The 19,585-nt window shown below is 50.6% G+C and overlaps 6 protein-coding genes and 1 non-coding gene across 7 annotated transcripts; 3 read left to right on the top strand and 4 right to left on the bottom strand.

The window, feature by feature from the left end:
- The first annotated feature begins 646 nt into the window (after positions 1–646).
- NCU09329 (hypothetical protein) lies at positions 647–2,530 on the top strand. Its single transcript, XM_958830.2, has one exon. It carries the CDS (start codon positions 1,027–1,029, stop codon positions 1,996–1,998), a length of 972 nt encoding a protein of 323 aa, XP_963923.2. The 5' UTR covers positions 647–1,026; the 3' UTR covers positions 1,999–2,530.
- Positions 2,531–4,077: 1,547 nt separating this feature from the next.
- Positions 4,078–5,201, bottom strand: NCU09330 (hypothetical protein). Its single transcript, XM_958831.2, has 2 exons — positions 4,851–5,201; positions 4,078–4,790 (listed from the first exon to the last, which is right to left on the bottom strand). The coding sequence occupies exons 1-2, from the start codon at positions 4,929–4,931 to the stop codon at positions 4,422–4,424; spliced, it is 450 nt and encodes a 149-aa protein (XP_963924.1). The 5' UTR covers positions 4,932–5,201; the 3' UTR covers positions 4,078–4,421.
- A 112-nt stretch (positions 5,202–5,313) lies between these two features.
- On the bottom strand, positions 5,314–6,358 carry NCU09331 (HMF1). The gene is made up of 3 exons (XM_958832.3): positions 6,136–6,358; positions 5,849–6,066; positions 5,314–5,784 (listed from the first exon to the last, which is right to left on the bottom strand). The coding sequence occupies exons 1-3, from the start codon at positions 6,287–6,289 to the stop codon at positions 5,668–5,670; spliced, it is 489 nt and encodes a 162-aa protein (XP_963925.2). The 5' UTR covers positions 6,290–6,358; the 3' UTR covers positions 5,314–5,667.
- A 720-nt stretch (positions 6,359–7,078) lies between these two features.
- On the top strand, positions 7,079–10,373 carry NCU09332 (mannosyltransferase PMTI). The gene is made up of 4 exons (XM_958833.3): positions 7,079–7,492; positions 7,579–7,873; positions 7,938–9,576; positions 9,649–10,373. The coding sequence occupies exons 2-4, from the start codon at positions 7,616–7,618 to the stop codon at positions 10,074–10,076; spliced, it is 2,325 nt and encodes a 774-aa protein (XP_963926.2). The 5' UTR covers positions 7,079–7,492; positions 7,579–7,615; the 3' UTR covers positions 10,077–10,373.
- Positions 10,374–10,451: 78 nt separating this feature from the next.
- On the bottom strand, positions 10,452–11,538 carry NCU14019. Its single transcript, XR_897768.1, has 2 exons — positions 10,703–11,538; positions 10,452–10,644 (listed from the first exon to the last, which is right to left on the bottom strand). It is a non-coding gene; the product is annotated as a ncrg74 (non-coding RNA).
- Positions 11,539–12,099: 561 nt separating this feature from the next.
- On the bottom strand, positions 12,100–15,770 carry NCU09333 (zinc finger transcription factor ace1). Its single transcript, XM_958834.3, has 4 exons — positions 15,255–15,770; positions 14,276–15,020; positions 13,986–14,212; positions 12,100–13,931 (listed from the first exon to the last, which is right to left on the bottom strand). The coding sequence occupies exons 2-4, from the start codon at positions 14,978–14,980 to the stop codon at positions 12,656–12,658; spliced, it is 2,208 nt and encodes a 735-aa protein (XP_963927.3). The 5' UTR covers positions 14,981–15,020; positions 15,255–15,770; the 3' UTR covers positions 12,100–12,655.
- Positions 15,178–17,135, top strand: NCU16380 (hypothetical protein; the record flags this gene model as incomplete). Its single annotated transcript, XM_011395071.1, has 5 exons — positions 15,178–15,406; positions 15,753–15,839; positions 16,443–16,570; positions 16,714–16,836; positions 17,067–17,135. The coding sequence occupies exons 1-5, from the start codon at positions 15,229–15,231 to the stop codon at positions 17,133–17,135; spliced, it is 585 nt and encodes a 194-aa protein (XP_011393373.1). The 5' UTR covers positions 15,178–15,228.
- Positions 17,136–19,585: the final 2,450 nt, after the last annotated feature.

Below are 19,585 nucleotides of genomic sequence, written 5' to 3'. Positions count from 1 at the left end.
AGGGTCCGGACTTCGATCCTCTAATCTTAGGTAAGATATTTCTTAGTCTTTTTTAGAGTAGAAGGGTTAGTAAAAGTAGATAGAGGTATATTGGGCGTTAGAAGAGGAGATAGAAGCCGAGATATATTAGAAATAATTATATTAGAATAAGAAGGGTTGAGTAATTGGGTAATAGTAAGGCTTGGTATCGAGGATGGGATGAATGTAAAATGTAATGCAACGTTAGTGGATTATATTAACTCCCGGTCTCTAGAAGTCCCTATTTATAAAGCCGATGTATTTTGCTATAGAAATAGCTAGAAGTAGTACCTCTACCTCATTATTGGCTACCCGGCTTTGCCGGCTTTGCCACCTCTAACCAATAAACTATTGCCACCTCTAGAAGTCACGAAATTTAACCTTTTTTCCCCCGGCAGAGGTGTAGTGAGGTGACACTGAAAAGCATCAGGTGGAGCACATGCGTACCTACCTAAGCTTCGCGCTTTTCATTGGTAGATCTGTGCTAGAGCATGGCGCCCCCTTGCTCGCCCCATCATGTGGCCCGCTCACGAACCACTTTTCTGACTGTAGGCTAACGGCCATGTCCCCTGTGAACCCTGGACGACACTCTGGGAGTCTTATTAGGCGCATTATTCCTCATCAGGACCTCGTCACTTTCTTCTGACTTTTACACGACAACAACCACCTGGAACACGTCTATTCAGCCTATCGCGTAGCTTCCTGCTCTCAGCCTTAACTTCCACTTGATCGGCTACTGAATCAAACTTCCTGCACGTCATCGTCCTGGAAGCCTCCTCTTGTTAGCTATCAACACACCCCTTTGCGCGCGCCGCTCATCGTCGCTTGTCGCAAGCGGGAACCACCTCAAAAACTCAATCCCAAAACAAGGAACACGAGCGCGCGCTTGTCTGCCATACTCTTCCTCTTCGTCTTCGGGGTTGGAGTTTTCCAAGACGCCTACACTACACTATACATCTCGCGACCTCCTTGAAGACTGTGACCTGCGCTTCAGATCATCTAATCAAGATGCTGCTACCTTCAGCCTTTGGTTGTGACTTGTCGCAACTTCCACAAACACGACCTCAGCAACCTCTTTTCGTCTCACCTCCTGCCAGCCCTAAACAAGCGCCTGCTTCAGCTGATCTGAATAATCTCTTTACCACGTCTCGGTCTCTGCAGTTTCTCATGACCTCCTCCGATCCGTTCCTCGAGCACAGCAGCATGAGCCCGGCGATCGCAACGCAGCCTATTACTCCCCAAACGATATCCCATGGGCAACTACTCACCCCGCCCATGTCTCACGCGATGCCTCCGGTGAAGCTACGTTTGCGCGCAAGGAAAACCTCCGAGTCATACGGATCTAGGAATGCCGACCAGCCTTCCCAGCGCAAGCGCATCATCAAGCGGCCACCTCCGTTAAAGGGGCTCAATAGGCGCCACCGCGCACTGGACGACAAACGTGGACGAGAAGAAAGCAATGAACAAGACTCAGATCAATACCAAGATCACGACGGGAACCAGCACAACAATCAGCTGCAACAAGCTCAACAGCAGCCGCAGCGGCAAACGCAACAACGACAACGAGTGACGACGCCTTCTGTACCACCCCAGTTGCTACCACCATTTGGCAGCCGACCACAAACCCCCCCACGGTCGCGCATAGCTCCAGAAATCATCCCTCTTGGGCTCGACCATTCGGACTATGACGCGCTCCACGCCGACAATGCGAACGAGAGCCAACAACAAGCTACCGCGCCAGGAACCGACGTAATTGTAGAAGATGGAGAGCCGTGGAGCTCCGAGGAGGATAGTATTCTTGTTGAGCTAGTGCTGGACAAGCTCAAGCTTACAAAATCCGATTGGCAAGATTGCGCTCGCAGCATGGGAAAAGACCGCAAGAGCGTGGGAACGCGATGGAAAAGCTTGATGGTCAGTGGAGACGTGGGCCTCAAATCCAACAGCAGTCGACGGAGTGGGATTCACGGAACCTGGCGTTGAGATTTCCCATGTCTTCTTTGCAACTTTCTACTTTGTCATATTCCTTGCCACTACTAATTTCTGCCGTGGGGCCTGATTTATTCACGTTGCTAATTTTACTTACTGCTATACTCGTTGACGTGGGAACCCAGGGATTTTAGGGAAATGAGGACAGGCTGCAGTAAGACTTTTCATCATCAGGACCATCTACACATGCATTCTTGGGCGTTGGAGGTTACTTTTCTGTTGCCGTTTACAACTTTGCTTTTGAGGGAAGAGACTGGCCAGCTTTCATGGATGGGGCGTACAAATCTGACACCAGACAGATCAGCCACACGGACAAAATATTTGCTTACTCCTTATTAGAGCTACTAGGACATATCATGGCTGGGAGATGTTTCTCCTACGTCTTTTGTTGTTCAACAACGCGCAATCCACGTTGCTTTTCCACTCAAACGACTGTCGCTTCATCCACTGTGCCGCTCCTTGGTGTTTACGTCCATGTTTCACCAACCCGTTGTTCCGAATCTAGTTCCAGCTCGTCGTGGCTACTCAAAGGTTGTTGGCTCTTTGCTGTGTATCTTGGTGAGACGTCAAGACACGCTTCAACCCCCTACATATGTCCTAGTAGACTTGCTGCAAATATTCGAGCGCGCTTCTAGGAACTCGCTTCTGGATCGCAGGCAAGGGATGAAGTTGGCGGTGCAGTACCCGGCTGAGGCCAAATTCCCAACCACCCACACACAAGCCCGATGATCTCAAGCAAGTCTTTGTTTTTTTTTTGCTATTTACATTGATCAGCGACCATCGACCAGGTTATGCTAGTCGGGGTGGCTCCCATTAGTATGGTTCGTTGAATCTTGAGGCTGAATAAAGGGTGCCCTTTTGCTCTACCTACCCTTGGTGACTAGATCTAGATTTTGGCCAACCGCGGGAGAGAAGCATGAGAAATATCATGACTTATCATACAAACACGGCAAGTTCCTTGACGATAGTGAATAGGAATCTTGTTGGTGATGGTGATGGTGATGGTGATGGTGACCCAAGTTGCCAAGGGGAGTCAAGCGAAGGAGACTAATACTGGTTGCCGTTGGGAGGGTCCGAAGGGAAGATCCATTGTGCGGTCAAGACTGGAATACATGGCACCAACCGACCGCTCAACAGGCTAAGGACAAAGGGTTCCCTGATAAACTTAGCAATTCTCCATCCACCCTCGTCATGATGGAGAAATGCGTAGGAAAAGTGATGGGATGAATCGCAATGATAACAACAACAGTCCAGGGAGCGACCCCCGGGAACCGGGGACAGTCAGTTTAGGAGAAAAACAAAAAATGAAATGAAGAAGAAAATGAAAGACAACATCAAGTACGCATACCCCCTTGCCTGTCCCCTCCCTTGTCCTCCTTCCATGTCTCGCGCTTATCGGCAACATCTCCCGCTTACCTGCTCTCTTCTTCCCTTCACCCACAGCCCCGTCCTACGGTGAGACTCCTCTTTTTTCTTCGTTTTTCTTTTCAGTGTTTCCACCCCAAAACCCCAACATAGACACACAGAAACGAAGCCACTTCATTCTGAACGTCCCTAACCACTCCTTCAACTCTATGAAAAACAAAAAAAGCTAAGTCGCCGAGATAGGCTTGTAGAACCAACGACAACGCCCCAGCTGCAGGGCTACGAAAACCGCCACGCACGTTTTCATCAACGGGAAGTACACTACTCCATAAGACCGCAAGGCCCACTGTGGTGGAGGGTCAGATAGCGGACCTCGCATGCCCGCTGGTGCTTGTTGCCTGGGCCTGGGCCAGGGCCAGTCTGGGAAAGGCGCGGGCTGGGCAGGTATCATGTCCTCCGATGTCCAAGAAGGGCATGCCGAGCATAAAGAAGATCAAGGAGGAGGGGCGTGTCGGCTTAGGTGTTTGATTGTTGATGACTCGGTCAGTGAGAAAGGAGTTGAAGGCAAGCTGTTCGCGACGGCGATGGAGTTCGTGACGGAGGCTTGGTTTTTGAGGTGTAGATTAACGACGTCGGGGGGAGCTGGAGGCGGCGAGAAGGTTGGTTGAGCGTAGAACTAGGGGGTTTGTAGTGGTAGTGGAGGAGGGGGAGGAGGACGAGGAGGAGGAGGAGGAGGATGGAAGGAAACAGATTTTGAGAGAGGTGAAGCATGCTCGGCGGAGGGATGTAGTAGTGCTCCCCGAGGGGGAAGCGGGCAGACACCGTAACAGAAGTGATTGTTGGTTGAAATTGATGTCCTTTTGGTTTCCCTCGTTGTAATCAAGTTATGTGCTTTCATATCATTGTTATATCTGTAGTGCCGACGAGAAGGTCCAAGAGGCTGGCACATGAGATGCCCCAGAAATCTCAAGATCTAAATGAGGCTCTCCCACAAGGGTATGATATGCGCTTGTTCTTCTGCTCCGTGTGGGTGGCTAACCCAACGCAACTCGTCATACCCAGCAGACCTTTCCCAACACCCATCTCAACGTCCACCAAGCTCCCCATATCGCAACCATGCCCGCGAGCACAAGACTTGCAACCACAGTACGCCGCATCTGAAAGGCGTCATCAGCTTCCATGGCCATGAGTTTTCGCTGCTTGCTGTGATAATAGCCGTCCATATTCTCGACTGGTTTACCGTTCTCGTCCACGGCAGTGTAGTGATATGGGCGATACTTGTAAACTATGCGATGAAGCCATGGAGGCAGCCTGCTAGGCCGTCTTTCGGCGTGATAGTGAGAGCGATGCATAGTGTACTTCAGATCGACGATGGCAAGAGATATAACGAAGGATACGAAGATGATCGGAGTCATGACCACCTTGGAGGTTTGTGTTAGTGAATCTGATTTAGGCTGTGCATGGGGTCACTCGTCACTCACCTTGTATAACGCGGACTGGCGCCGGATGTCGGGCTTCGCATCGCCTCGATTGCCACTGACAGGCACGGGGGGGTTGGACATAATGTATGGGACGCCGGGTGCAGGATTGAAATATTATAATATGCAGGGTTGTCTGGGTTGATATTTTTGAAGCTCGATGATGCAGGTTGAAAGCAGGTTCAAGACATGAAATGAAATGCAAGAACCCGCACTTAGCAATGGTTGAGAATTCTAACTGAAGCTAGCGTGTCGTATGTGGAGTTGATGCTGAGTTTTCGCAGGTGAGCTGGAAGGTGGGAAGTGCCCGCCGAGCTTCGCAAAGTTGATGCTGACGTTACATGTTGGTTGTTGTGGTGTAAATACCTTATACTGCACAATTTGCTAGCGAATCAGTCCGGATCTTGTTGCTTTCACATGACCCCAAACTGCTGCCTATCAAACAAGCATTCAGGTCTACGAATGCCCACTACCTGTTGTCGCATATTTGACATTGATCACCGCAAGCAGGTATTTACGTGTCTATGCAATTGCAAACAATGAACCAGGACTGAAGAAGCAATCGGATGGGAGACCGGTGCAATTCATGCTTGGCGCGTCCCGGTCTGATCGGCCTGAACCGAGAGATCGCGGCGCCCCCGGATGCCAGATCATTGGGAGGGGAACGGATGAGCGTTAAACGTTGGGAGTGGGCCGAATCAACGTCACAGGTGCCAATCTCCAAATGCCGTCATCAGGTTGATTTCACTCATCTCTCATTTGTAGAAGCTAACGAAAACAACGCTGCTTCCCTGTTTTGACTGGCTTGCTGCCTGTGCATTTAGGGGAGGGCAATGCACTCAATCTCAACATCAACACCCTTGGGAAGCTGGTAAACAGCAACACAGCTGCGAGCAGGCTTGTGGGTGAACCACTTGGAGTACTCCTCGTTCATGGCCTGAAGAGCGATTAGTAGATTGCGAGGTCAAGCAAGACAAGGCTCAGACTAAGTGAAGACTCACAGCGAAGTTGCTCATGTCAGTGAGGAAGGCATTGACCTTGACGACCTTCTCGATGGACGAGCCAGCGGCCTCAAGGACAGCCTTGAGGTTCTTGATGCAGGCGGCAGTCTTCTCCTGGATGGTACCCTCGACGAGGTTGCCCTCAGAGTCGCAGGGGATCTGGCCAGAGCAGTAGATGGCAGCGGGGGTCTTGATGGCGTGAGAGTAGGGGCCGGCAGCTAGATACAGTTCAAGACAGGTTAGTCATCACCGAACTGGTGAGTCTTGATACATCCCAGAGCACGTACGAGGAGCGGCGTCCTTGGAGAAGACGGGAGTGGCAGACATGGTGACTGTGCGGTAGAGGGTCGGAATGGGACTGGTTGTTATGAAGATGGCGGCGGAAGAGATGGATGGTGAAAAGATCACTCTGGAAGCACGTGTTGCAGCAATGGCAAACATCAGGTCAATTGAGATAGAAAAACCATTTGTGGGTCACCAGTTGCTATGTGCTATTCGTCTCCAAACTGCATAACCATTGACACTGTGGATGCAGAGTCCAGTTCCCAAGTTACCGATAAAATATCGTTACACAATGGACTTCATCCCCTCCGTTCTTCGGACTCTTCCTCTATTCTGGAAGGGTTCGTGGGGCATCAACCCCGCATTCCGTCGCCGGTTAGCAGAGGCCTTGTACCTGGTACCTGGGCCGGGCCGTAAGGTTCGGGGACCTTTCGCACCGAGATAAGCCAAGTTGCCAACGGCCACTTTCTCGGTCATTGCTTCCGCTGAAAAGAAAGGGCGGGAGCTTGGACCATCGTCCAATACCCGGGGAACAGGGGCAGCCTGGAGAGGCGGGGATCGAGGTGTACCTTATTATCTCAGGGACTCGGACCAGGGCGCTGCACGCTGGTATTTTGTCGTTGTACTGGCTACTGTAAGGTGAATCTTATTAGAGGTAGTGTAAATAATGGGCGCAAGCCAGATAAATGTACAGTAGGTAGGTAGGCCACGGAGGTCGAACTATCCACATGAAATTTCAATCCAATACACCCGGTCAGGGTTTCCCTGCCAAAGAGAAGACGTCTGAGCCTCTGCACCGGCACGATACAAAGCGGGTGTCCCCTACTGCGTACACTACACCAAAACAGCCGTAATGGACCCCTGGGCCTCGTGTGGGCCCGCCGCTGCCAGCCTCTACCATAGGTAGGTACCTCTACAAATTGAGATTGAATGTCGCGCTGTCACGCTCGCTCCTGGCTGCTGGAACTTGAAAAGCTGCCACTTTACCTCAGTTGTGTCTCCTTACGTGCGTACGTACCTCAACCTGCCCGCTGCACCTCACGCTCCCGCAACCCTGCTCATCTACCTACCCTCGAGCCTTGCCTTCTGCCTTGCGCCCCTGTCCGCCTGTCAAGAAGACGATTCAGCTGTCGGTTTCATTGGATCTCGTAGGGCCACCTTGTTCTTTGCAAATGCAACTTCCACCTCCCACCTTCTCTCGCGTACGCCCGTGGTTCAAGACGTCTGTTGTCGTCGGTGTGGCCGAAGCCTTCTTTTTCATTCCCGTCACCAGTATTGTGCAAACACTCTATTACAAGGCAACGGGCAAGTTCGATCCCTCGCGTCTAACCGCCCAAGAGTACGGGAGACTTGCTCTTCACGGTACGTCATGAGGCTCCAGTCCATCCATCTCCGTCACCATCAATGCTGGCCCTGTCTCCTAACAACATCAATCAATCTTTGAATAGGCCACGTCTGAGTCCATAACCACTTCGACCGGCCGCCATGGCCTCCACAACAGCAACCCCCGAGGCCACTCTACGCCAGAGGAACGTGCCAGCCTCGAGTAAGAAAGCCAAGAATGGCGTTTCCTCAGATGTCGAAACCGACAAGGTTCCGGATGCCGTCGCTCCAGCCAAATCCGGCTCCGAACTCGAATATAAACTTGCTCTTATCCTCATCACCGGCTTGGCGTTCCTTACCAGATTCTGGGGCATCAGCCATCCCGATGAGGTCGTGTTCGACGAAGTCCATTTTGGAAAGGTACTTTAATGATCCGGGTGCACCGTATATCCACTGGCCATGGCTGACATGGGCCGTCACACAGTTCGCGTCCTATTATCTCGAGAGAACATACTTTTTTGATGTACACCCTCCCTTTGGCAAGCTTCTCTTTGCCTTCATGGGCTGGTTGGTCGGCTATGATGGCCACTTCCACTTCGAGAACATTGGCGATTCTTACATCCGCAACAAGGTCCCTTATGTCGCCTTTCGCTCTCTTCCCGCCATTCTCGGTGCCCTCACCGTTTCGGTTGTCTATATGATCATGTGGGAGTCGGGTTATAGCCTTCCAGCTTGTCTGATTGCCGCCGGTCTTGTCCTGCTCGACAACGCTCACATTGGCCAGACTCGCCTGATTCTCCTCGATGCCACCCTGGTCTTTGCTATGGCGTGCAGCTTGCTCTGCTATATCAAGTTCCACAAGCTGAGGCACGAGCCCTTCTCCAGGAAGTGGTGGAAATGGCTGATCCTGACTGGCTTCGCCCTTTCTTGCGATATCTCCACTAAGTATGTTGGCCTCTTCGCCTTCATCACGATTGGTTCTGCCGTATGCATCGACTTGTGGGATCTTTTGGACATCAAGCGTCCCGGTGGCGCTCTGACTCTGCCCCAGTTTGGCAAGCACTTTGCGGCTAGGGCTTTTGGGTTGATCATTATGCCCTTCATCTTTTACCTCTTCTGGTTCCAGGTTCACTTCTCGATCCTCACTCGCTCTGGACCTGGCGATGACTTTATGACCCCCGAGTTCCAGGAGACCCTCAGTGACAACATCATGCTCGCCAACGCCGTCACCATTGATTACTATGACACCATCAGCATCAGGCACAAGGAGACCAAGGCCTACCTTCACAGCCACCCGGACAAGTACCCGCTGAGATATGACGATGGCCGTGTGTCTAGCCAGGGTCAACAGGTGACTGGCTACCCTTTCAACGATACCAACAACTACTGGCAGATCCTTCCCCCTGGCCCTGACGATCAGAAGCTCGGTCATCCCATCAAGAACCATGATCTCGTGAGGCTTCGCCACATTGTTACGGATACCATCCTGCTCTCTCACGATGTTGCTTCTCCTTACTATCCTACCAACCAAGAATTCACCACCGTCTCCATTGGAGATGCCTACGGCGACCGCGCGGCTGATACTCTCTTTGAGATCCGTATCGAGCATGGAAAGGCCAACCAGGAATTCAAGAGTATTTCCAGCCACTTCAAGCTGATCCACAACCCCAGCAAGGTTGCCATGTGGACTCACTCGAAGCCACTCCCGGAATGGGGTCACAAGCAACAGGAGATCAACGGTAACAAGCAACTGGCACAGAGCTCCAACGTCTGGCTTGTTGAGGACATTGTGTCTCTGCCCGCGGATCACGCGCGCCGTGAGAAGCCTGAGAAGAAGGTCAAGACTCTTCCGTTCCTGCGCAAGTGGTTCGAGCTGCAGCGGTCGATGTTCTGGCACAACAACCAGCTCACCAGTAGCCATCCCTATGCCTCTCTGCCGTACCAGTGGCCTTTTCTATTGCGTGGCGTGAGCTTCTGGACGCAGAACGATACTCGCCAGCAGATCTACTTCCTTGGTAATCCCATCGGATGGTGGCTCGCTAGCAGTGTCTTGGCTATCTATGCCGGCATTATCCTGGCGGATCAGTTCTCGCTCCGCCGTGGGCTCGACGCCATGGATCGTCGTAAGTACCCTAGCACTCCTCGTTGTTATGATGATTGTGATTTGAAACATGAGGCTAATCTGGACATACTAGGTACCCGATCCCGCTTGTACAACTCTACAGGTTTCTTCTTCCTCGCCTGGGCAACTCACTACTTCCCCTTCTTCGTCATGGGCCGTCAGCTCTTCTTACATCATTATCTACCGGCTCACCTTGCTTCGGCACTTGTTACTGGCTCGGTGGTGGAGTTCCTCTTCAGCACCGACTCAGCGGAGCCTGAGTACCAGCCCAGCAAGTCGGGTAAGAAGGTCGCTCCTACCACCAAGCGCCGCTTGAGTGCCCGCGAGCGTCTTGCTGGCCAGAGCATGGCTGGCGCCTGGATCGCGACTGCTGTCATCATGGTCCTTGTCGCCTTTGGCTGGTACTTCTTCCTGCCCTTGACCTACGGATATCCTGGGTTGACCGCTCCCGAGGTTAACCGGAGGAAGTGGCTGGGCTACGACCTTCACTTCGCCAAGTAGAGTAGACTCATTGTCACTTGACAAAACCATGCAGATGTGTGTGCACAGGAGACTGTGAGTGTACAGTAGAGTTGTGTTTGAGTGTGTAATAGGGTGAAAATCGGGAAAATGCCAAGGTGGCGTGTAGGCGTTTCCAGTTCCAATCCGAGCACATCAATGTGCAGGCGAATATCGCACGCAAGCAAGGTTTAGAGCTAGAATTGATCTCAAAGTCATGTTACCTGCCTAGGTCTGATACAGATTTAGAGCTATTCTCACCATAGATCAAAATTAAATCCGATTACTGCAAGATCCTGATTTAGTATATGTCTTGCTGTTTGCCGCAAAATCTTGAGCTTGGGCACAATGTCACTTTAACAATCACATGTTCAGAATGTAAAAAAGTGGTTGTATTGTATCAATAATGTTATTTTATTCCAACCACCTGTTCATAGCGAAGTCTGCCACAAGAACTATCGAGGTGTCGGGGCGCCAAAGCCCAGCAACTTCCAGAGCTTATCGTATGATATCACTCTATACCATCTACCACCGCCCAACTGTTGCAAAAAATAACAACTCGACAATCTGTCTATTTCAAGCGAGTTAGCTTGAGAATCTTCTCGAACAGAACAAATCGACGTGATCACCAAATATTTGTGATGTGTTCGTATATTTCAGAAACCCAGTTTATAAGCACCACCAACCTCACCAGCCACACTACCCCCCATCCTCCAGATACCCGCCAGCATATGACGATGCAGGCGTTTTCCCCGAAGAGAAGTGGCTTTCTGGGACAAGCTTTTTAGATAGCGGGCCAGCCAAGGGGTCCCCACCTTGTTGAGGAAGGAATAACCCGAGGAGGTTCATACGGCTCTTCCTATTACAAATATGGAGGGTTGCAGCGCGAGCTGCGAAAATCATCATGATATACGGAGGGGGGTTGGATGGATATGATGAGGACCTGGAAAGGGAGGACAGGGAGGAAAAGTAGAAACGTACCACTTGCAATCTTTGCTAAGGGGAGAGCCGGCTCGTGACGGGTTGGGTTGGGTACCTGTAGGAGGACAGGATGAGGAAGCAAGCAGAGGAAGATGAGAAGAGGGAGGAAAAGGCAGATTCAATAACGACCGTGCCCGCTAAGCTGAGCGAGCTCTCGCGAGCAGGCCAAGCCAACGAGCGGTAAGCAAGTGCCGATTTCGATCCTTAATCGTTCATCATCTGTGCTTCCTCACACGCTCCATCAGACCCAATCCGATCCATCCGACCGACCGACTTCCCCGACTGTGATGGTACTAGTCCGTGATGGACAGACCACCCACAACCCCCCAACCGAAACTCCTTCAAGGCGCGCCGTGAGGCGTCATGCAGAATCTCTCATAGCATTGTGTCGATTGAATAAGTGGTCGATTAAGCCATCGGTCGTTCACGGTCGTTGCGTAGTGCGAGATAAGATCGCGGCGCTGTTGTTGTGAAGAAGGACTTGTTCGGATCGCCAGCAGTCAAAGAAAAGAAAAAGATAAGAGAAGAAAACTGAAACGAGCGAGGTCGGGAGGAAAAGTTTGTAAGAGGTGCAAAAACTGCAAAAGTGGCTCATGCTCTAAGCTAGGAAAGAGACCCCACCACAAGTTGCAAGGACTGGAGCTTCGTGCACGGATCATAACGATCGAACGTAGCAACGCTTTTGGTAGGGACGATCCTCTGCCGCTCCGGCAGCCGCTATTAGTACATACAGTAATGTCGTCCCCTGTTAATGCAACTAATGCCGGAAGCCGGATTTCTTCGCAAAAAGGGGGCTTTAGCGAAGGAGGGGAGTTAGCATTAGCAGGAGACATGACTGTGCTGTAGGGTTCTACCGGTGTGAAGCACGGGTAAGGTAACGGCGACAAAACGACCGTCGAGTCTGGCCGGGAGAATCGGGCGTGCAGGGGCAATGCTGGCTGTAAATCATTGGTATTATGGTAGTTCAGGTTAGGAACTTGAGTACGGAGAGGAAGCAGAAATGAACAATATCAGCAAGGGAAAGCACATGGAGTTGACACAGGTCGAGAAAAAGGCAACGCATTTGTCATCAATGCCTGGCTATGGAAGAGACTATGAAGATATAAGTGCAGTTCACGGTCGAATACCACCCATGTAGTGTTTCTAGCACGCAACACGGTTTGGCTCAATCAGTGAAAGTGTGTCAAGTGGGAAGGAGGGACTGAGTTTGCCTAAAAGAAATACTATAACACCATAACAGACAAACACACCTCTGCCCTTCCTTCGCAATTTCGTTTTTGCATCTGCCACTCTCAAATCTCACTTGATCAACCGTAGGCTCGCATTCATTACATCATAATATAACACAGAAGGACACAGGTCCTTAAATCGCTAAACCCCATTCAAACTCGCTGATAAAATCATACCCCATCCCGCCTCCAGTAATCCACTGTGTAGAATTGACCGTCATCTTCTCTTTTACATCTTAGTTTTGGTATCAGCAGTGCACCCAAGGTTCCAACCTGTACTCTGTGGATGGATGGGCCCAGGAACCTCCGAGTCCAGTCGGGCGCATAGAGCTTCATGATACAGTGAATTGCGTTCTCCCCAACTTGTCTGATTTAGAAGTAAGCATTCATATCATGCGAAGTCCAATCACCTTGATAGGCGTGCAAGATGTCCTGAGATGATGGCTGGGAATAGCCGGCAGCCATGCTCGGGATGTCCACGTTCGCGAAAAGTGATTCAGTGAACGTGGGTTTTGAGTAGGCGTCAGTGGTTGGAGGATACAAAATGAAGTCTCCAGGGACATTATTGCAGTTACTCATGGCAAAATCGTGATCCTCAAAGCCCTCATCAACTTCCCCCAATGAAGTAGGGGGCGTGAAAAGCATCGTGTTTCCTTGCCCAATGGGGGAAATATGGGCGGGATGTGGCTGGCAAAGGTCGGGCGCGGTGTACGCGCCGAGATGCTGTCCCATGTCTTTGAGGTAGAAGGGAGAAATGACTTGGTTGGGCAGTTGCACAGTCGCACCGTAGATGTCATCAATGAGCGTGAATTCGTTGAGATCTTGATACGCAGAATTGTGGTCCATGCCAGAATCCGGTGATGGAGTGCCGTTGTCAATGGGTGAATAGTCAAGCTCAAGCTGCTGCGGGATGGTGTTGAAGTTGAACTCGGGAGCATATGCAGGGAACTCAATGTTGGTCTGGTACAGCCCAGCGTTCCAATCATCGGAGGGAGTGGCGATGCTCATACTGCGGTCGCTCGAAGGGGTACCAATGTTCTGCAGCTGGGGAGTGGGATGGCCGGAATCGGGCCCCAAGCTGGGAAGCGTACTGGGCTTCTTGCCATTGGTTTTAGTCCTAACGTACGTCCAGCCATGGGCCTTTTCCATATGCTGCTTGCAGTTGGACTCGCGCTTGGACTTGTAGGGGCAAGGCTTGAAGAGGCACTCGTACATAGGTGGGGCTGAGGAGTGCTTGTCGTTGTGATGACGATCCATTTCCTTCTCGGTGGGCCAGCCGTACTCGTGGTACTTGCATGTCTTGACCGGGCACTTCCATGGTCTAGAATGTGTCTTCTCGTGCTTGGTCAGGTCACAAGGGCGCTTGAACTCCTTGTTGCAACCAGGCTCGCGGCATCTCTTCGGCGCCAGCTCCTCAGGGCTGGCGTTCTTCTTCCGGCGAGCCATGGAGCGCATAACCTCCTCTTCATCCAGGGCCTCCTCGCTCTGGGAGCGCTTGAAGTTTACCGGGGTTTCTGGCGCCTTATCACAAAGGTCCACAGGCAATCCAGTAGCCAAGGAGATGGCCTGTCCGTTCTTCTTCACGCGGACCAGTTCCGAAAGCCTGCCGTTGATGTGAGGGCCACCGTGTATCTTGATTTGATCAGTGCTAAAGTAAACGTCAGCGCAAGCCGCACAGTTGCAGGAGAAGAGAGAATCGTACGGATCAATATCCATGTCATTGGCGCCTTCCTTGGTCTTGTTGCTTTCCGCGATCTGCCGGGCATAGTTATAGAATTGATCAACGAGATCAACAAAATAACCGCTAGTGTAAGGGAGATCGCGAGGGCGAGTCAGCTCGCGGTCGCCAAGGTGCTGGACAGTTGCCTGGAGGCAGTCGATTGTCGTTAGACAGAAATCGAGGTATGAGCCTGCAGCTTTGGTCCTCTCCTTTGAAAGTAGCGCACGGTAAGTATTCATCCTAACATCCAAGGGATCCTTAAATTCGCTTACCGGAGCCACGAGGATCAAAGTCTTCTCAAGATCTCTTAGGCACAAGATCTCCTTCTCCTGGATCTTTTTGGGACACTCAAGCACAAGCGAGTGAAACTCTTTCAGATTCGGCTTTGCAAGCAGAGGCTTCAAAATGTATTCAACGATGCGGTTGGTAGCACGGTCCCCAAGGCCCGGAAGATCAGGTGTCGATGCTGCGCGGGCGGTAGCGGATCTGGCGACAGCCGAAGTCCTCGTCGTCTTGGCCTTGGAAGAGGCATCCTTCTCGGAAGTAGAAGCAATCGAGCTTCCTAGACCGCTGTCTGAATCGTGGTGCCGAGATGAACGGCGTGTCCGTGGACGGAGCATCCGGCGCTCAGGCTCAACCTCCTTGGGCATGATAGGCGAATCCAAGTTTCTTTCCAGCAGCCCACGTGGCGGGGGAATGCACTTGTCACTGCGACTAGCCGAGGCAAAGGTGTCATTTGAAGAGGCCAATTGCCTCTCGATCGCATCCAAAGCTAAGGCAACGCGGCGGCAGCGGGAGTCGATAACATCGTCCAAGTTGGTGTGGGAGCGGCGAGGGAGCGACGGCGGGACGAAGACGCGCTCAGAAGAATCCCCCGAGGCTGGAGTAGTGGGAGAGTGGAAGGTAGCTCCCTTTTGTAGGAGCATGTTCGTCTTGAGGGTCAATCCACCCGCCGGTCTCCTGCGAGGGTTCGACATGTTTGCTGAGTTGTGTGGAGTTGATGGGTTATGTTGTCGACTGTTTTCTCTGGTCAGTCCGTGAACTCTCGAAAGCTTGCAAAGTAAGGAGGGGCATGGGAGACCGAGGAACGTCGTGTGAGTCACAGGAAGCGGCAGTATGCTACACCGGATGCATCATAACATCCCACACTTTGCTTTACCCCTATCAAGACGAGGCAGGACAGGATTGGCCAAGGACTGTGGAGGTAGATATCGGGGCGGGATAGATGCCAGCAGGCGGGTTTTATCTTACTTTGATGAGATGGCACGAGCTGACAAATACCTGGCAGCCCGGCGACTTTGACCTGAGTCTGGGATATCTTGGAATCCCGGACGTCAAGGCTGGTTGTTGGGTTGAGGCGCTGGCGATAGGATCACGACAGCAGGCGATGGAGGCGGCGATCGGTATAGGATAAAGATGGATCGTGGAGAAAGGTGAGGTAGCGTAGAGTAGTGGAATTGGAAAGAAACCTAGAAAGGGTTGGGTATCGGGTTGGTATTCAGGCTTGGTATCAATAGCAGGCTGTGTTTGCTGTACTTGGCTAACACGTCGGGTATGTCGTTCAAACTGTGGTGAATGGGGACAATAGCAGTGATCAAGTCTAGTCCGGATGACCCGGGGCAGAACACCGGACGAGAGCAACAGGCAGGAAAGACCTGGGTAGAGTAAAAGGGTTCAAAGGAGGATGCTGTGGTGGATGGCTAGGGAGGAAAATGGATCGTGAACGGGAAGCGAAACTGACGGTCACAGAGTCGAAGCTGGGGAGAGGATGGGTGATGAGAAATGGAGAATGGAGCGAGGCCGAACGTTGCTGCCTGCTGACGGACCAGGGTCCGGGTGGGTCAAGCGGCGCAGCTCCACGCTAGCGTCCCCGCCATTGGATGGAAGTGGTTGAGCGCGGATCCTTCCTTTTGCTCTTGCCCACGCCAACACCTGTGCTTGGGCTTTTTGCCTTGGGGTGTTCACGGTGCCAATGCCACACTCGATCTTCTTTTTATGGCAACCCCTCTATCCCGTCACTCTCGCTCTCGAGTCTGTCTTCCCTTCTCGTTGGCACTGCTGCACCTTCCGCTTTTCTGTTGCAGAGGCTGCCCGTTTGCTGCGGCGTTGGTTATGGTATGTGATGCCAGCTAGGCGATGTTAAAGCGAGACATTGACGGCGATATATCCGCTGTGCTTACTCTGCCGACCAACAGCCAATTGCATTCAAGCAAGCATCTCAGCTCCACCGCAGTGTGTCCCTTGATTATCCGATGACCAACCCAAAAACCCATGTCAGCCCTGTCTGGATGCACCTCATCTCGGGACCACACGCGTCTCGCGGAAGTCTTCCACTAGCAAAGCCAATCTTCGCAACAAAGACTTCAGTTTTGGCAGGGCTATTAGGTACTGTACAAGACCTGGGAAAGTCGGCGATCGGCATGCTAACGATGCCAACAGTGAGCACTTCTACGCGTATTCACACCTCACCTTCCAACCAAGAGCAGCCAAGATCTCCTGATGCAGTCGACTTCTTTGTCTGCTGCCCGTTTGTCATTCTGAATTTTCAGTCACTGGGGACGCGTAGGGTTCGACAACAAACGCTCAAAGGAAACCCGGATTCTGTTGCTAATGGCCACCGGCCGAGCTCCTGAACACGTAGACAATTGGACGGCGGAATTTTGGGACATCCCTTTTCCTCCACGGCCACTTACCCATCCATACTATGTAGGTAGCCCACATCCTCCCAAGCAACGAGAAGGTGAAGGCGGCGCAGGACATCGCCGCAATCAGTGTTGCAACAGTGACTACAGTATTCAATGGGTTCCAGGCATGTTCTGGCGACTTCAGCCCTGTAAGATGTCCAGGAGTGTCGGTTGTGAGAATGCGCAGCATATGCGCGCGCTCCTATTGTCCATTGTGGTGTAACATCGCGAGTGTCTTGCTGGCTGTCTGGTAAACCCCAGGCGCTGAGCCACCGCGATAGGCGGGCACGAAAGTCGGCGTACCACATCATGATAGGAAGCCGGGTCCGCCCCTGTGAGAAGTTCCGAGTCTGATTTGCTGACGGGCCAAATTTCTTAGTGCCATCCAAACATGGAACGTTTGTCTGCGCAATATGGTATCATGCAAATCTACCCCACTCCCCAGTAGAACTTTGCATATCGATACCTGGAGCTACTACACTGACAGGGGTGAAACTGGACCCCCAATCTGAGCCGCTGCGTCTCGAACCCTTTGCCCCCAGCCTGAAAGATGAAGAGGACAGATTGATTCACAGACGACCATTATCGTACTGCTTTCCACTTTTCTTCTCGTTATTGTCGTTACTGTGAGCCTTCTGTGACAAGATGCTTTCTGTCTAAAACTGAGACATTGGGTATGGCATTCAGCGTTTTCAATGTGTAGTCCTGGGGCTATCCCCAGATCAGCTATCTTGAAAATGCTGAACTACCCAGCTTCTATCTCTTGGGTGATCTAGAGGCCGCACGCCGCGGTGAGTCAAGTCGTGAAGCTTATTGGTTGTGTACAAGGACGACGTGTGCGCAAGCTTCTCCCCTTTATGATCCAACTCCACCATGATGATACCCCACCGAGCACCCTTCAGCCCTATGGACTATCATCGAGTTAGACTTCACGACACATGTAGGACACTAACTGAAGGCCCTGACATCCGGTCTACTTACTATGCAGTACATACGCATCTACAGCAGGACAACATATCCTTACAGCCGTCCGGCTGACACTCGATGGTGCGGTCTATGCACCGGGTGGATAAAAGCTACAATTTCGCTGGGATTCCTGGGCTTCTTCTTAACCACAACAACCATATTACCTAAAATTCATCACTTTCTTTTTGGAGACACCTCTGCCAGGATTGAAGAAAAAAAGATTCAATTGTTACAGTTTTCTAGCTCGGGCCAGTGGCAAAGACAGATTCTTGCAGAAGGGTGGTCCGGCAGAGGTGCGCAGCCGATGTATACCTTAGCGGTTATATAAGGAGGGCACCTAGCATAGTTGGGGGGGTACTAGGCTAGGTTCAATTTCTAACCACGATAGTGAGCCTACCTCTAGCCTAGGCAGTTCACCTAGCCTAGTTGTAAAATGGGGGGTTCTGATTGGTCGAATTTGGGTGCAAAAGAGCAAAAGGTGAAGACCCCTATAATAACCTTCTAGAAGGTCACTATAAGGGTCTTTGGTAGTGGTCTTTGGTAGTGGTCTTTGGTAGTGGTCTTTAACTCCGACTTCGAAGTCCGAAATTTGGATGAGGGCATTCACACTTCCGCGCAAAACTTTTCGCACGAAAAAAGATGACTACCAGCGGGATCGAATTGGTAATATAAAGAAAGAAAGCGACAACGAGAACCATTGAGCTACTAGCCCAATTGATTGATAAGAAGGTTTGTTATTTCCTCTTATATATGGATTTGGACCTTGAACTTAGGAAAGAGCAGCCCAATGAAAAAAAAAAAAAAAAAAAACGAACTCTTGGAGTCTGATACAGCACATCGTTATAGGGGGCACCCAAATTGACCAATCAGAGCCCTCCATTGAGCAGCTAAGCTAGGTGATTCGCCTAGCCTAGTTGAATTACCTAGCCTAGTGAACCCCTACTACACCTCTGCAGGCATTTAAAAGGTTAGCGTACTACAGCCAAGACGCTAAACCCAGACAATAAACTAGGATTCTTATTATAGTAAATGCCTTATATTCTGTACAGTCTAATAATTAATAGAATTACCATTAGCCTCAATAACCTTTCTCAGCCTTTCTAGTATTGAATGAGCCAACCTTAAAAGAAACTCTTCCGGTACGTCATTCCAAGCCTACATTATAGCCTCCCTAAGCTTCTTTGGTGTTAATGATTGAATATCGTATTTCAACTCTATAAGTGATTTAATCTACGGCTAAACATTTTCGATTGGTACTAAATCCGGAGAATAAGTAAGGAACCTTTTCTTACTTAAGAGATTAATCCCTATCCCTTAAATAGTTCTTTAAGTAATTTTGGCCTTATAAGAAGGAGCGTTATTTTATTAGAAGACGATGCCGGCTTTTGGGTGTTCCCGGGTAAAGGTAGTAATTATCGGAAGGATGAAAAAGATATACTTCTGAGTAGTAACACTTCCAAACTCTTTTTCCTAAAGGAAATAAGGCCCTTTCTTTTTTCTAATAAAGGATCCCTAGAGTATCTATCCGTAAGGCTTTCTTTTAATTAAAGAGAAGTCGTTCGGATTATCTTCGTTATTTAAAGTAATATAGTCTACTTGTGCCTCAAAGAACAACCCTGCTTTAATGCAAAAGCATTAATATTATTCCTATATAAAGCGTAATGCAAGAGGAAGAATCAGGAAGAGTGGGAGCCGGTCGCAAATAGATTAATATAATCCATCTAAATAGACCCACCTCCTTATTTTATCACTCAAACCCACCTTACAGCCCAGCAGGCGGGCTAATTAAAGCGGGCTCTAGCGACCTACATATACTATAATCTACAAAACTAATCTACATATATGAAATAATCCGTATTAAATCCCGATTCGCCGGACAAAAAAGTAGCTATCCTCAATTATTCTCAATAATTAAACCTTTCGTTTCTCCAA

Source organism: Neurospora crassa, linkage group I, assembly GCF_000182925.2.
Source record: "Neurospora crassa OR74A linkage group I, whole genome shotgun sequence".
Classification (NCBI taxonomy): Eukaryota; Fungi; Ascomycota; class Sordariomycetes; order Sordariales; family Sordariaceae; genus Neurospora; species Neurospora crassa.
This window is presented reverse-complemented; position numbering and strand designations above follow the sequence as displayed.

Coding starts and splice junctions, on each gene's coding strand:
- NCU09333 (XM_958834.3), bottom strand. CDS start 14,980: ATGTCGAACCCTCGCAGGAGACCGGCGGGTGGATTGACCCTCAAGACG. Junction 14,213..14,275: donor CTTTGATCCTCGTGGCTCCG/GTAAGCGAATTT, acceptor CTACTTTCAAAG/GAGAGGACCAAAGCTGCAGG. Junction 13,932..13,985: donor AATGACATGGATATTGATCC/GTACGATTCTCT, acceptor CGTTTACTTTAG/CACTGATCAAATCAAGATAC.
- NCU09331 (XM_958832.3), bottom strand. CDS start 6,289: ATGTTTGCCATTGCTGCAACACGTGCTTCCAGAGTGATCTTTTCACCA. Junction 6,067..6,135: donor CTCCAAGGACGCCGCTCCTC/GTACGTGCTCTG, acceptor AACTGTATCTAG/CTGCCGGCCCCTACTCTCAC. Junction 5,785..5,848: donor CTGACATGAGCAACTTCGCT/GTGAGTCTTCAC, acceptor ATCGCTCTTCAG/GCCATGAACGAGGAGTACTC.
- NCU09329 (XM_958830.2), top strand. CDS start 1,027: ATGCTGCTACCTTCAGCCTTTGGTTGTGACTTGTCGCAACTTCCACAA.
- NCU09332 (XM_958833.3), top strand. CDS start 7,616: ATGGCCTCCACAACAGCAACCCCCGAGGCCACTCTACGCCAGAGGAAC. Junction 7,874..7,937: donor ACGAAGTCCATTTTGGAAAG/GTACTTTAATGA, acceptor GCCGTCACACAG/TTCGCGTCCTATTATCTCGA. Junction 9,577..9,648: donor GCTCGACGCCATGGATCGTC/GTAAGTACCCTA, acceptor TGGACATACTAG/GTACCCGATCCCGCTTGTAC.
- NCU09330 (XM_958831.2), bottom strand. CDS start 4,931: ATGTCCAACCCCCCCGTGCCTGTCAGTGGCAATCGAGGCGATGCGAAG. Junction 4,791..4,850: donor GCCAGTCCGCGTTATACAAG/GTGAGTGACGAG, acceptor CAAACCTCCAAG/GTGGTCATGACTCCGATCAT.